A 14,663-nucleotide genomic window follows, 5' to 3' on the forward strand; every position below is an offset into this window, starting at 1 on the left:
CTAGCAGTTGGCAATAGATAGGAAAAGAGACCGCTTTTTTCTAATTTCAGTTGGAAAATATTACCTACTGTTTATTTCAGTGTTTTAAAATCCTCAGTGATAAATAAGACACAAAGGATATGTTTTAAAATTGCATTTCCAATGAAAGAATTACATTAAAATATCATTTGATGTTTCTCTCCAAAAAAGAAATTAAGAATTATTTTGTTCATTTACTTTTGTTTTTTTTCTTCTGGGGTACGCGGGCCTCTCACTGCTGTGGCCTCTCCCGTTGCGGAGCACAGGCTCCGGACGCGCAGGCTCAGCGGCCATGGCTCACGGGCCCAGCCACTCTGCGGCATGTGGGATCTTCCCGGACCAGGGCACGAACCTGTGTCCCCTGCATCAGCAGGCAGACTCTCAACCACTGCGCCACCAGGGAAGCCCCCTGTTCATTTACTTTTAAAACCAATCTCCCTCACTTTGTTTTTGCCACTCTCCGCCCTCCCTTGTTATAGCCCAGACACCTTATCCTTTTAGTTTCTTTAACATTAATATCAGGGCCTCCCTCATACAGTTCTCTGCAGAACATGTTACTCATCTTCAGGCCTCCTCATCCCCAGGGAAACGTTTTCCAAATGCTCAGACTATGTTAGGTATGTATTTATATACTTTTATTGGGCCCTTGTCTCCTTTTTAGCCGTTCTCACAATTGTAATCACATACTTATGTATTTTGTAATTGTAATGAAATTGTTCCTGCCAGGATTTTACTCTCCTTGCTTCAATCAGGATACGGCTCCAGTCTTTTCCATTTCAGTTTATGCTGCGAGATAGTGCCAAATTATTCTTCCTAAAACAGCTGTTTCCATCATGCCTCTACTAAATGGCAGGAAAGACAGTATATAAATAACTGAGGTTTATATGATAATGCTGTGATAAACATATAAGAAAAAAAACAACAGCTAGCTAAAGGAGAAACTTCCTTTTGGAACTAGGGAATCAGGAGAGGATTAATGAAAAATATCTGCAGGATGAGTTGGGGTTCATCACAAAAGGGGGGAGAGGAGAACTACAGGCTAAAAATAGGTATAGTCAGTAGCTCTTTACACCTACAATACAGGGTATAAGTGGGTGATGAGGGGGCATTTACAAGGGTAGAGGGTTTGGAGGAAGTAGACCAGGAACATTTGGAATCGAGCCTTTTTTGTATGCAATGAAAAGCTACTGGCGTAAGCATGGTAGCGTCATGATGAAATTTTAGAGAATGACAATCAGAAAGAGGATGATAGGAGAATAAAGAGAACAATTATGAGGCTAGGAGTCTTTCAGGCAAAAGAGGATGAGGGCTTGAGCTAGGATGGCGTGCTGGGGATGGCAACAAAAGGAAGGAGAAAGAATGCACCTGATGCCAGGTAGTGATGGGGTGGGTAGGCTGAGGGAGAGGAAGCAGTTAGGATGACTTTTTGGTAAGTGCCATGGATCACAGAGGAAATGGAAGATGGTGAGAGACCCTGAGTAATTTTAATTTCAAATATGTTGAGTCAGTTCTCTGGAGAACCCTTAGCTAGCAGACAGTTGTAATACTGCTTTGGATCTGAGGAGAGAATGAGGGGCTGGTAATACACATTCTAGTTCAAACTGTTACCACCAATAATTTCTATCCAGATGAAAGGAGGCTTAGAAGAAATCTTGATGATAATTAGAAGTTTTAGTTAGTGGAAAGAAGGACCTCTTATCAGAGGAAGTACTTCCTTTTCCCCCAGAATTTTCCCCTTACGAAATCTTCTCTTTGCTGCTAGGATGAGCTGAGCTGGTTATAATGAAAACCCACATTTGGCTCACACATTCCCAAAACATGTGCCCATGCACAAAGGCATGGGGACAGGTGACAAGAGTCCAGCAGAGCTTCACTATACCAGGCCAGTGGGACGGTCACTCGATATTCATTATCTTCTGTGTAATTTTACCTAGTATTTTTCACTTCACTTTGAAAAGCAGATCAATGTTTAGCACCTAGCCTGGAGCGACAAGAATGTATTAGAGCATTTATTCAGCTTTCTGTAATGAAATTTTCATAGTAGCTCTGCTGAAATAATAACAGGCCCTGACAATGCAATAAAGCTGTTTGAATCACTGAATATTTTAGACCATTTAAAAAGTGTGGCAGTTGTCTATTTTTAACCAGGCTAAGAGAGCATTATCTAGTAGTTACCACGAGAAAAATGAAGGTGTTTTCATGAATAAATATCAAAAAAAATCAATTATCTGGATACAAATACAGGTCTTCAAAGAGCTTCAAAGTACTCCCCAATCCAATTTGTTTATACAAGACTTTCCCAATCTCAGCACCATTGGGATTTTGGGATTTGGGGTCGAATATTCTTTTTATTTTTAAGATTTTTTTTTTTAGCTGAAGTATAGTTGATATACAATGTTGTGTTAGTTTCAGGTGTACAGCAAGGTGATTCAGTTATACATACGTATATTTTTTTTCACACTTTTTCCCTTATAAGTTATTAAAAAATATTGAGTAGAGTTCCCTGTGCTATATGGTAGGTCCTTCTTGGTTATCTATTTTATATACAGTAGTGTGTATGTGTTAATCCCAAATTCCTAATTTATCCCTCCTCCTCTTTCCCCTTTGGTAACTGTAAGTTTGTTTTCTATGTCTGTGAGTCTATTTCTGTTTTGTAAATAAGCTCAGTTGTATCATTTTTTTAAAAGAATAATTCTTTGCTGTAGGGGCTGCCCTGTGTATACGAGAATGTTTAACAGCATCCTGTTCATCTACCTACTTGATACCATTAGTCACCCCCCAACTTGTGACAATCAAAAATGTCCCTATACATTTCCAAATGTTCCCTGGGGGTAAAACTGCCCCAGTTGAAAACTACTGGCTACACTGACAATAAATTTAATATCTACTTTTCAAAAAGGGCTGTAGAACAGCAAATGTTGGCTTCGGCCCTGTCTGAATGATTCTAGACTCCAGGTTAAAGAGGTTATATTTGATGAAGATTGACTGTTCACAACGTGGAATGGTTTTCCTTTGGTACAGAAAGTGGGAAGTATTCATCTATACTCTGCAGTGTCTCACTTGTGCAAGTTCAGACTCATTGACTGAACATATTTTTATGAACAGGAGGTCACCAATTATTGAGGAATCATAGTCCAATTCCTATCTCCTTCCACAGTCATTACTAGCAAAGCATTTCTATGAACACAATTTGCTATGCGCTAAACCGTGTCACTCCAAAATTCATATGTTGAAGCCTAACTCCCAGTACTTCAGAATGTGACTATATCTGGAGACAGAGTCTTTAAAGGGGTGATGAATGAGCCCCTTATCCAATCTGATTAGTGTTCTTATCAGAAGAAGAAATTTGGACTCACAGAGACACCAGGGGTGCAGGCACATAGGAAAGACCATGTGAGGACACAGTGAGAAGCCAGCCATCTGCAGGCCAAGGAGAGAGGCCTCAGGAGAAACCAAACCTGACAACACTTTGATCTTGGACTTCTAACCTCCGGAACTATGAGAAAATAAATCTCTGTTGTTTAAGCCATTCAGCCTGTAGTATTTTGTTATGGTAGCCCTAGCAAACTAATATGAATAAAAATTTACTAAGAATAATAATACTAATGAACTAAAAGTAATAATTTGAGTAAACGAAATCTTGATGATTGGTTAGAAATCTAAGTGTGCAATTTTGTAACCTTTCCTCAAGGAGAAAACAGGCTGATTAAGGTGTACTCAGATTCCTGGTGTTCATTCCTATTTTCTGGCTCTCTTGCGCTGTGCTTTTTTCTGATCCCAGAGATTACAGAGACAATGAGCAAAACTATAGGGTTTAGGAGAACAGGCTGGAGGGGATGAGAGAAGGTGGGAAGCAAGAGGGACCTCAGAGCAGGGCACAGGACAGAGCCCCACCAGCCAGAGGCACGGGGCAGAGCCGCTGAGATGTGTGAGCCCACAGAGGTGCTGGGAAGAGATGCAGACCTGTGCTAGGTTGTGAGAAGTATTGCCCAGGAGCACAGGTGCTTTCTGTACCTTAGGGTGCTGGTGAGTCCTGACCCGCCTCTTTCGCTGCTCCCAAGTTTTGTTTTCTATTTTGCTAAAAAAATGTTTTTCTGAGTTTTACATTACTGCAGGACAAACAAAACTAGGGCTTACAGTTCGCAATTTTTGTAACTTATTTTATAAACTTTTGCGCTTCTATCACATTTCTGACAGTTGCAATACCTTTTTCCTCTAGGAATTTTCCTCTGTCCCCTCTCACAGTGACTATTTCTTCTCCTTTTTACTATATGGTTATATTTGATGAAGCAAAAAATAAAATAAAATATATGCTTTGCTGACCTGATAAAAACAAAAGCCATGATCCCAACCACTTAAGCCAGGGATCTGAAGTCAATCAGTGCTGTATGCAGATTCTACAGGGAAATGAGGAAGGGAACTCAGCTGACCCAGGAAGGGAGCAGAGGCAAAAGCCTTGCCAAAGACTCCATATGGTGGCACCCAGAGAAGTGATATATACACCTATGCCAAGATGGGTAACATCACTTTCTCATCATTTATTAAACAAGCATTTATTGTCTGATCTGTGCCTGCCTCTATTCTGGGCACCAAGGATGTAACAATGAGCAAGACGTGATCCACACACTCAAAAACTCTGCAGCCTGATTGGGTGAGGACGGAGTAGAAGAACCAGATTAAATCTGGTTACTTTTTTCTCTATGGATTAAAACTGAGACTTCAAAGTATTATAATATTTAAAGGAAGTTATTTTTCTTGCAAGAGTAAATACAGAGTCCTAGAGTTTATGGAGGAAAAATTTTTAAAATCATGAATATAGAAAATTATTAGGATCACAGATGATAGGACTGTCATTCTCTTCAATACTGAGATTAATTAAGATTTAGGACTGTTAGCTGCTTTGTTAATCTCTTCACTGCTGCTTTTGAAACAAGAATTCAGAACTATCAAATGACCATGTGGTCATGCTTCCAATACTGCTTATTTTCAATATGGAAATTATTTCCCCTGTGTTCTAAGACAACATGCTGTTCTTTCAAGAAGTCATTACTTTATAAGGATATACTTGGATTCAAATTGAGCTATATTTTGTTTTATTTTTATTTATTTATTTTTGGTTGCGTTGGGTCTTCATTGCTGTGCACGGGCTTTCTCTAGTTGCAGTGAGCGGGGGCTACTCTTCATTGCGGTGCGTGGGCTTCTCATTGCGGTGGCTTCTTTTTGTTGCAGAGCACGGGCTTTAGGCGTGCGGGCTTCAGTAGTTGTGGCACACGGGCTCAGTAGTTGTGGTTCGCGGGCTCTAGAGCGGGCTTCAGTAGTTGTGGCACACGGGCTCAGTAGTTGTGGTTCGCGGGCTCTAGAGCGCAGGCTCAGTAGCTGTGGCACATGGACTTAGCTGCTCCACGGCATGTGGGATCTTCCCAGACCAGGGCTCGAACCCGTGTCCCCTGCATTGCAGGTGGATTCTTAACTACTGCGCCACCATGGAAGTCGGAGCTATATTTTGCATATTTGATTAGATTTCCTACTTTATTCTCTCCATTTAGTGAAAAGTCAGATCTCTGTTACCAACTCAATATCACTCTTCATTGACTAGGTTAAAACATCAACATACAGCTCCTCTTCTTTAGATGTTTTCCTTGCTTCCTCCCTCCTTCCTTCCCTCCCTTTTAGTAATTATCAAAACAATATCCTTTCTGCCTAAGAGCACAACTGTAACTACATGAAAATAAACTTAAACAGGCTGTTTTAGACAAATCTTAGATGAGTCCCAGCAAGCATCCTGTAACTTCACCATTTAATTTGGGGTCAAGTTCAGTGCATCTAGGACAAAGACCTACCACAGTTCCAGATGTATTGTTTTCTCAGCAGATAAAAAGAAGTTCAAATAAAGGAAATTTACAACTTTAAAAAATGACTTACAGAATAAAAAGACATTGTCTATGATTTATATCTTCCTTCATCCGTTCATCCACCCCCTTCAACCATCGTCATTACAAATTTGTTCCCATAGTTATACTTCTATGGGATATAAACTCTAGATATAATGATATAATGACTACACATCTTTTAAACAAAAGGCCATTTACTTGCTATATATAAGCAATGTATTGTACTAAAGGACAAGCTGGACCTGATATTTTTACAAATTTGAGGTCTATACTACAAAATACTGGTTATTGCCAAACGCCTTGCAAGAATATTTGCTTGCAAAATACACTGTGATGCCCGATGTAAAAACTGATTGGAGGTAAGTCTGAAATTGCCTGAGTATAATACAGTATGCTAAGAGTCCACACTACATGCATATATTCATCAGGTTACATAAACACATGATTCCACTGACTTACACAGAAAGCTGATTACTTTTAAGTGGAGAAAAAAGTAAGGTAATGTGAATAGGGACATAGCATTGACATATTTGAAGAGCCTACTTCTGTAAATTTAAAATAAAAAAGGAATCAGACCCTCTTTAACTGGTTTCAAGCCAATGCCATAACCACTATGTCTTGCTCAATGAATGAGATATTAGTAAAAATTACCTAACTTTGTCAAAGTTAAATTATAGGCAATAATCCTATCTATCTGTATGGCATATCCATGTCAACTAGGCTTTCAAGATGCAACATCTTCTATTATGGAAGAATTTTACATTTTCATGACCATACATTAACAATTTGGTAACTTGTGTGCCTTTGTGGTGTCGCACCCCTGATTACAGAAGGGATTTGGGTGACTGATGAACACTGAGCTGTGTAGGGGGTCTCAGGACACATTCTCCTAAATGTACTTGGACATAGTTGCTGCCAGCCTGTTATAAATTCAAATGGTGCTAGAGGTCGACAGGAAGAGCCGTGGTACTTGGAGAAGAGAATCAAATATTTCCACTCACAAAAATTTTTTCAATCCCATCACACCAATTTTTTTTTTTTTACAGTTGAAAAACTAATCAACTTGGGTCATTTGTTAAGACGTGGATGGATCCAGAGACTGTCACACAGAGTGAAGTAAGTCAGAAAGAGAAAAACAAATATCGTATATTAACACATATATGTGGAACCTAGAAAAATGGTACAGATGAACCGGTTTGCAGGGCAGAAACTGAGACACACATGTAGAGAAAAACCGTATGGACACCAAGGGGGGAAAGCGGCAGGGGTGGTGGTGGTGATGGTGTGATGAATTGGGTGATTGGGATTGACATGTATAAACTGATGTGGATAAAATTCTAAAATTGATGACTAATAAGAACCTGCTGTAAAAAAACAACAAAAAAAAGATTAAGACCAAAGTGCTTTCCAAAGTGGTTGCACCATGGCATTACTATTATTTTTGCTTCATAAACAGTATTACTGTCAGTTTAGTAAAATATTTTAAAATACTACAGTTCCTCTGCATATATTTTATTATAAGTTAATATAACCTTGATGACTGATGGATGGTTCTCAGGGAGGTATAACCAAAGTTGCCCTATAATTGGGCATGACTTTATGCCATAGTAAATTAGTAAAGATCTGATGGCGTCATTCTTATATCTTTGGGTCATACTTCTTCCTGAAATCTCCCTCTAAAAAAATGTAATTAATTTTTTACAGCACTAAACTTTTTTTCTCTGTGGCATTTCCAAATAGGTTTAAATGGCTAATTATTCAACTTCCTCAGAATAATTAGCATAATCAGTTCTATATGTTTCCCGATCACCTGAAGTTTGGCATTTAAGTATAATTTATAATGCTTCGGACATCTGTAGTTTTTATTTTAATTCAGATGTTCTCCTATTTTTTTTTATCATATGCTTTCTTCATCTTCCAGTAAACCGCCAAAGATGGAATCAAGGATATATTTTAATGTATATATAGGACTAAAGATTCTCAGTTTTACATGTGTTTAACAATATTTTTACCTAGCCAAGTAAAATGGAATATTCAATAATCTATTAAAATTATTTTAAGCTCAACAGCTGAGTTATCATTTCAATAATTTTATATATGCACATATATATGTGTGTGTGCATGTGTGTATTGAATGAACTGAATCACAAAGTTTTGATTTTACCTTTATGAAAGAGCTATGGATAATTCTCTTGAACAATATATAATCTACTTAAAAAAAAAGTTCTTTCCCATCACACCAATTTTTTTTTTTTTTACAGTTGAAAAACTAATCCCAAGGCATGTCTGAAGTTTGGAAACTTTTAGAAAAAAATCACTTAAATGTCTGAATGTTCCTTTATGTTTACAAATAAGGTCATATCTGGCTAAATGTATGCTTTATGTGTGAGTTTATGCATGTGTAATTAGAAAAGGAAAAGTAGAAGCATAAGATGATAATGATATCCTTCCAGCAAATTATGTTGCTTTTAGAATTTTGGATTTTGATTTCAAGAATTCATAAAATTATGGAGAACTGGCATTTTCACAGAGAACAGAATATCATTGTAAAAAGTTTCTGAAGTTCATTCTGAAACACTGAATAAAATGACTATAAAACCTAAATTGATGGATGATTTTTTTGGACCTATTAGTCAAACGTATCATCCCCATTCTGACACTGCAATAAAAAGGCTAGAGGATGGAAAGGCTTTCCTTACTGCACACCCTCTTTTCTTGTTATGAAAACACTGAGCTCAACTTTGTAATTCCTAATTATACAACGTGAGTTTGCTTGGGTAGTGTGTCTGTAGCGTGGGGGCGGGTTGTGGAGACTGTGCGTTCGCAGAATTCTGGAACACTGACCTAGAAATGACATCTTCTTCAGAGGAGAAATATCTAACCCTATTCTGGCCTCCACGAAAATGAATGCTTTTTATAGAATTTTAACATATTTATTGCACTTTGGCATTAAGGAATGTTATACGTATATTATGAGATACTGGGTATCTGGCAATAAGAGATCTTAATAAATATATCCATTAGTTGGCCAAATCCTCTTTCAAATATTTACCATGGATGATTCTGAAGGTAGTACAAGCACTAGCAATCTCTCAAATGGTTAAAACCTACAGACCCTGAAACCGGATCAGCTTTTGCTAACTAAGCGAAGAATAATTTCCAGATTTCCTCTTTGGTTAATTTTTTCCGAACTATCCCGTATGCTGAATTTTAAAACTAACTTCTCACCCTGACCCTCCCAGCTCAGCAGACCTCCAAAGCAGCTACCAAAGGGTAACAAAACACGTTTTTACAGACAAACAACTAGAAGAAAGGAAAGCAGTTACCGTCTCCTCTGTGGCTTAATGTCAATGGGCTTGTTGGTTGCATAAGGCGATCCACGAACATAAGCAGCGCTTCGGAACCTAGCCACCTTCCCCAGTGTTAGGAACTCACAGCTGGTTGGCAAACTCATTTTATCCAAAAGGCAGGAAGTAAAAACATATCTTAGTAGTCAGACCAGCATTCCTGGGAATGCTGGAAAGAACCTGTCAGAGAATGGATTTCAGACATATGCTGCTCTCTGGTCGCCGGGTGCTGCTTTGCTTCAAGAGTAAATGCGTGTTTCTCGGAGGCTACACGCGCTCTCTTGTTTTCTTTTCATGGATACGGGAAGCTTGTTGCTTATTTCTAGCCAGAGTCAGTGCTCTGACCAATTATTGGCTGAGTAGATGAGGTAGAAATTCTGTAGAGCGCCACAAAAAACCTATTTCCACAAACCAGATCTCTTGACTAGGTAGCAAGGTTTAATCCATAAAAAATGTCTGATGTCTAAAAGAACATCGACCTAATGTAACAGTGGTTGGGAAATCAGTTATTTACCTATACACCAAACATGCATCTGGTAGGGAGGAAATAATCAAGTATTTGGTATGTTTTCAAAGGGGGAGAACTGTTTACTAAACTGATTATAGAGCCTTAGAAAATGAGATGGGCACATGGAAATGATTATGGTGTTTTCCAATTTGCTGGTCAAAAACTGTGGGTTCTCATTCATAAATTACTGTTCACAATAGAACTGCACTAGCCTCTCAGGAACATAAAAATTGTCAGCAAAGCCCTTTGTATACTAACTTGGACTTTGAAACTGATTTTTTTTCTTATTAGAAATATTCTCTCAGGAGGAACCTCTAGCTGCTCATCGGATGAAGACCTATCGTAAAACTGACAGGAAATTCTTTACTAATTGGAAGTTAACTTTTCATAACAATGAAAGACAAATTGGACAAAGTGTAAATCATTCCAAAATTCGACCTACGGCTGCAGCATCTCAGAGAAAGGTTACAGCTTTCATGAGCCCACAGTTTTTACCAGTCCCTACCTCATTTCTAGTGTTACAGCAACAAAACCACTGCAGCCCTTGTGTGTAGTCTGAAGATAGGAGTTCAGAGTACTGTGCAGGTAATTTTTATGTTTGAAAAATGATTTCTTATCCAGGATTTGAATAAACACAACCTATTTATTTAAGAGTCCTGGGACCTGGGCAAACACAAAGTATGCCGAGAGAAAGCTATATTTTATTCTGTAGTGGCCAAATTCAAACACTGTTTGGATTTAAATAACACCATTTAAATTCAGAATTTTTTTAGTTCGAAAGGGAAGATAATTTCCCATTTGACAAGAAGCATTTCCTATCTAATGATTCTCCTTTTTGTACCTTTTTATTACAAAATGACACATGGTCATTTTAACACGTCAAATGACACAAAGGTATATAAATAAAATTCTTATTGTCTTTTCCTACGCATTAATCTCACCCATTTTCTTTATGCTAATTCTATCAATCTATCAATATACATACAGATATATACATACACACACACACTATAATACATAGACACACACACTGACACATACACAGGGCTTCTCCATCCTGTTTCTATAAAGTGGGATTATACTATACATAATCTTCTACAAGTACTTTTGTACTTGAAATAAATCATGGATAATTTTTCAGGCAATGCATAGAAATCCAGTGTGTTCTTTTTAATAGTTACATAAGACTCCATACAATGAATGGGCTTCTATACACAATAAACACATTTGTTAATATATTCTTACTGGTTGGTGCTTTTATTTCTGCAAGTGGGTTGCTAGATCCCAAATCCTGTGCAGTTTTCCCCTTAATAGCCTATGGCAGTCCATACTTCTAAAATGTCGGAAAAGGTCTATTTGCCCATACTCTTGACAACACCCTCTACTGACATTCAAATCTGTTTCCTTATAGCAGAAAAATAAGGTAGCCAGCTCTCCAAAATGCCCAGTGATCGCAAAGAGTTCCTTATAAAAATGAAACTGTTATTAAAGTGCCTATGAAGGAAAGGGCAACCTACCTGAACTGAGATATACCAGGCAGAAGTCTGGAACCTCATCAACATGAGAAAACACACCCAAGCAAAGTAGAGGTAGCAAGGAATTTTTTGCTTAATTTGCATAATGAAGGGGAGATAAAATATGGACGGAGTTCCTCCTATGTTTCTACTCTTTGGTATATTTTCCTTAATAATATTTCATAATTGGGGAAACATATAATTTTACAACATGGTACCAACTAATTGTGATGTACAACTGTGTATAATTTATAGTTTTCAAATTTAAGAGGCCCTTTGGACCTACTGCCCATCTTAGAGTCCTAAGAACAAACGCACAATATTTTTATCTGTAAGCTAATTTAGGAGTCTTTGCCCAGTACTCGAGAATAAGATCTGCTGCCAATAAGAATTTCTTAAAAGAGGTGGAAATAAAAAACTGAAGGGTAAGACATAAAACTCTATGGGAGGAAATATACAGCCACCAACAGATAGGTGAAATTCCTTGATTTTCTTAGCAGGGGCATTTTTTTTTTTTAAAACATCTTTATTGGAGTATAATTGCTTTACATTGTTGTGTTAGTTGCTGCTATATAACAAAGTGAATCAGCTATACGTGTACATATATCCCCATACCCCTCCCTCTTGCGTCTCCCTCCCTCCCACCCTCCCTGTCCCACCTCTCTAGGTGGTCACAAAGCACAGAGCTGATCTCCCTGTGCTATGCGGCTGCTTCCCACTAGCTAGCTATTTTACATTTGGTAGTGTATATATAAGTCCATGCCACTCTCTCACTTCGTCCCTGCTTACCCCTCCCCCTCCCTGTGTCCTCAAGTCCATTCTCTATGTCTGCGTCTTTATTCCTGTTCTGCCCCTAGGTTTTTGCTTGTCCTCGGCAATGATTTACCATGAGCCTGGCAGGGTTTCCTGGGGATTACTTGTACTTAAATTGAGATGAGAAGGGATTACATCTTAAATCCAACCTGCCAAGAATTTAGAATCTGTGGGAATGATGGCCAATTAGCAGGGGTGGCCTCGGAGGCAAAATCAAACCTTCCTAACCTCCACAATTCCATTTCTCTGAGGCTTGGTAGAGGTGGCTAGGGACTCTACATTATGGAAAATACAAACACACTGGCGAACTTAATTTTATAAAATAGGGCTCAAATGTCACTAAGGAATGGCCAGGCTTATCTATTTACATTTTTGTTTGTTTTTGCATACTGCCCATGGCATTCGGGTATGGAAATCTAGCATAAATCTCACTCATCAACGCCATGACTCTAAAACAAGGGCAGAAATCACATTAGGGTATCTAGAAAACCATTTTTATTTTTTCGGTATACTAGAAGTTCAACGCTGGTAATGTTCTTAACAGCAATTAAAAGCAATTGCTAGCAAGTAACAGTTTGAGGCAAGAGCACTTTTCTTCTAATAATTCCACTATTTATTAAATAAGATTCTTTCAGCTGTTAGCTCTACCCTGGCCCGGGTTTGGCAATTCGCTAAGCTGAAGGAATTCTTTCAGGACACCAGGAAATCATCTGTTTACAACCCTATCACAGCACAAGGATCAGCTGAATCATTTTCCCTTACTCGTGGTTTAGAAGGACTCCCTCCCAGACCCTGTGTTCTCTATCACACCCAGACTGGCAAGCAATGCTTCTGGGGTTCAAACCCACCTTCAGCTGTCCAAGCTTTTCTCACTTTCTGACCTACGTATTTCCCAGTGAATGCATCCAATCCAGTGGCGTCAAATACCCATGATGTTCTAAAACAATCCCACATCTTCTTCCAGAGTCCATACCTTTCTGCTCACAAGAAAATTCCATTTGGAAGTCCCACAGCTACCTCATTCCAGCATTTATAATGTAATTCACATCAATTCTTTTTCCCTACCCCCCCAAAACACATTTCTTCCTGTTTTCTCTGGCCCTCTCACCATTCAGTCAATCACCCGACAATCACTTCTAATCAGGCCATGAATCCTAAAGACATAAATAATGTTAAATAATATATTACATTAAATAATATATTATTATAACATAATAATATTATGTTATAATTATATTAGATTAGCAATGATAATATTAACAATAGATGATAGCTAACCTTGATCAGGTAATTTCTATGCGCTAGACACTGTTATTGGTAGGAATTAGCTCTTTTAATCTTTATAAAATTCTACGAATTGGGCACTAGCGTTATGCTCATTTTGTAGAAAAACAAGGCATAGAGGGATTGAGATAGATGCCCCAGGTCAAACAGAGTGTTAAGTGGTGGAATCAGAGTCAGGCATTAGTTAATCTGGCTCCAAAAATCAGACTATGGTTATTCCTCTTGGCAGATTTTGTTTTCCTTAATTAATTAAATAATTTTCCATTTTTTCATCTTTTACCTAGAGTTAATATCTCCAGGCTTTTCCACCTTAATTCCATCCTTCACTTGCATGTCATGTGGGTCACTTGAAAATGGGAATCTGAACGTGTGATTCTTTTGCTTATAGTCATTCAATGACTCCCCATTCCTTTAGTGATAAAGCTCAAAAGTTAAGATCCAAAGCTTAGCACAGAGATCCCCTCTGATGTTGCTCTGACGTCCTCTCCCGAATCTGCCATGAGTAACCCTGGTAATGTCCTGAGAAGTCTGGCTCTTTCACGCCACTGGGTCTTCAAAGATGAGAAGCCCTCTGACCAGCAGACTTTTCTCTCCCTTCTCTGGCTGGCTGACTCCTTTGAAGTGTCATCTCTTCCAAAACATGGTCTCCATTCCTCAGTTTTACTGAGATGCCGCTCATCTAGTTTTCCCACCCACCTATGACTCTAGCGCATTGTTTCACAGCTCTTCACACATTTATAACTCTCCCTGTGGCACTCGAGTTTCTTGAGGGCAGACATTCTGCCTTATTTGACTTGCAACTTGAGCATGTCGAACCATACTTGCTTGTCAAATAAGGCAGCTGAAATTGTAAGGCACTGCATGTCCCAAAGACTTTCCTGAATCCCTCATTCTCAGCAACTCCTCCATGATAATAATAAACTTATTAACTACTAAAATACATTAGGAGTCGAGCTATTCACTATATTTTATCAAACAGAAATATTTTCCAAAGAGCACCCACTACAGTGTGAGGACAAAGCCCCTTCACAGAGAATAAGGAGTATACATGGGTTTTAGCTGCGGGGTGATGGAGATGTGTCTGCCTGGGCCGACAGTTTCAGTTCAGTAAGTAAAAATTATCCAAGTAGTTGTTCAAGCACCTGATTAATCATGGGATTATGCCTTTATTTAGCCACGCTCTATGTTTTGAGAATACAACCGGCAAATTTCAAATTAATTAATTAATCAGTCTTCTTCTATTAAGCATTAGCTTTTCTGATAATCTGCTTCTGAAACACTCCACATA

At 38.4% G+C, this 14,663-nt stretch overlaps 1 protein-coding gene across 3 annotated transcripts in view; it reads right to left on the reverse strand.

Moving 5' to 3' along the window:
• PDE4D (phosphodiesterase 4D) overlaps positions 1–14,663 on the reverse strand; it is an 867,194-nt gene that overhangs the window by 411,461 nt on the left and 441,070 nt on the right. Inside the window, exon 1 of one of the 3 annotated variants that reach the window (XM_065873346.1) lies at positions 9,236–9,363. The exons of the other annotated variants lie outside the window; for them this stretch is intronic. Coding sequence (XP_065729418.1) covers positions 9,236–9,363 — 128 coding nt within the window. Of the gene's footprint in view, positions 1–9,235; positions 9,364–14,663 lie in introns of those variants that run through there. 3 annotated transcript variants of the gene reach the window in all.

This window comes from Phocoena phocoena, chromosome 3 (genome assembly GCF_963924675.1).
Source record: "Phocoena phocoena chromosome 3, mPhoPho1.1, whole genome shotgun sequence".
Classification (NCBI taxonomy): Eukaryota; Metazoa; Chordata; class Mammalia; order Artiodactyla; family Phocoenidae; genus Phocoena; species Phocoena phocoena.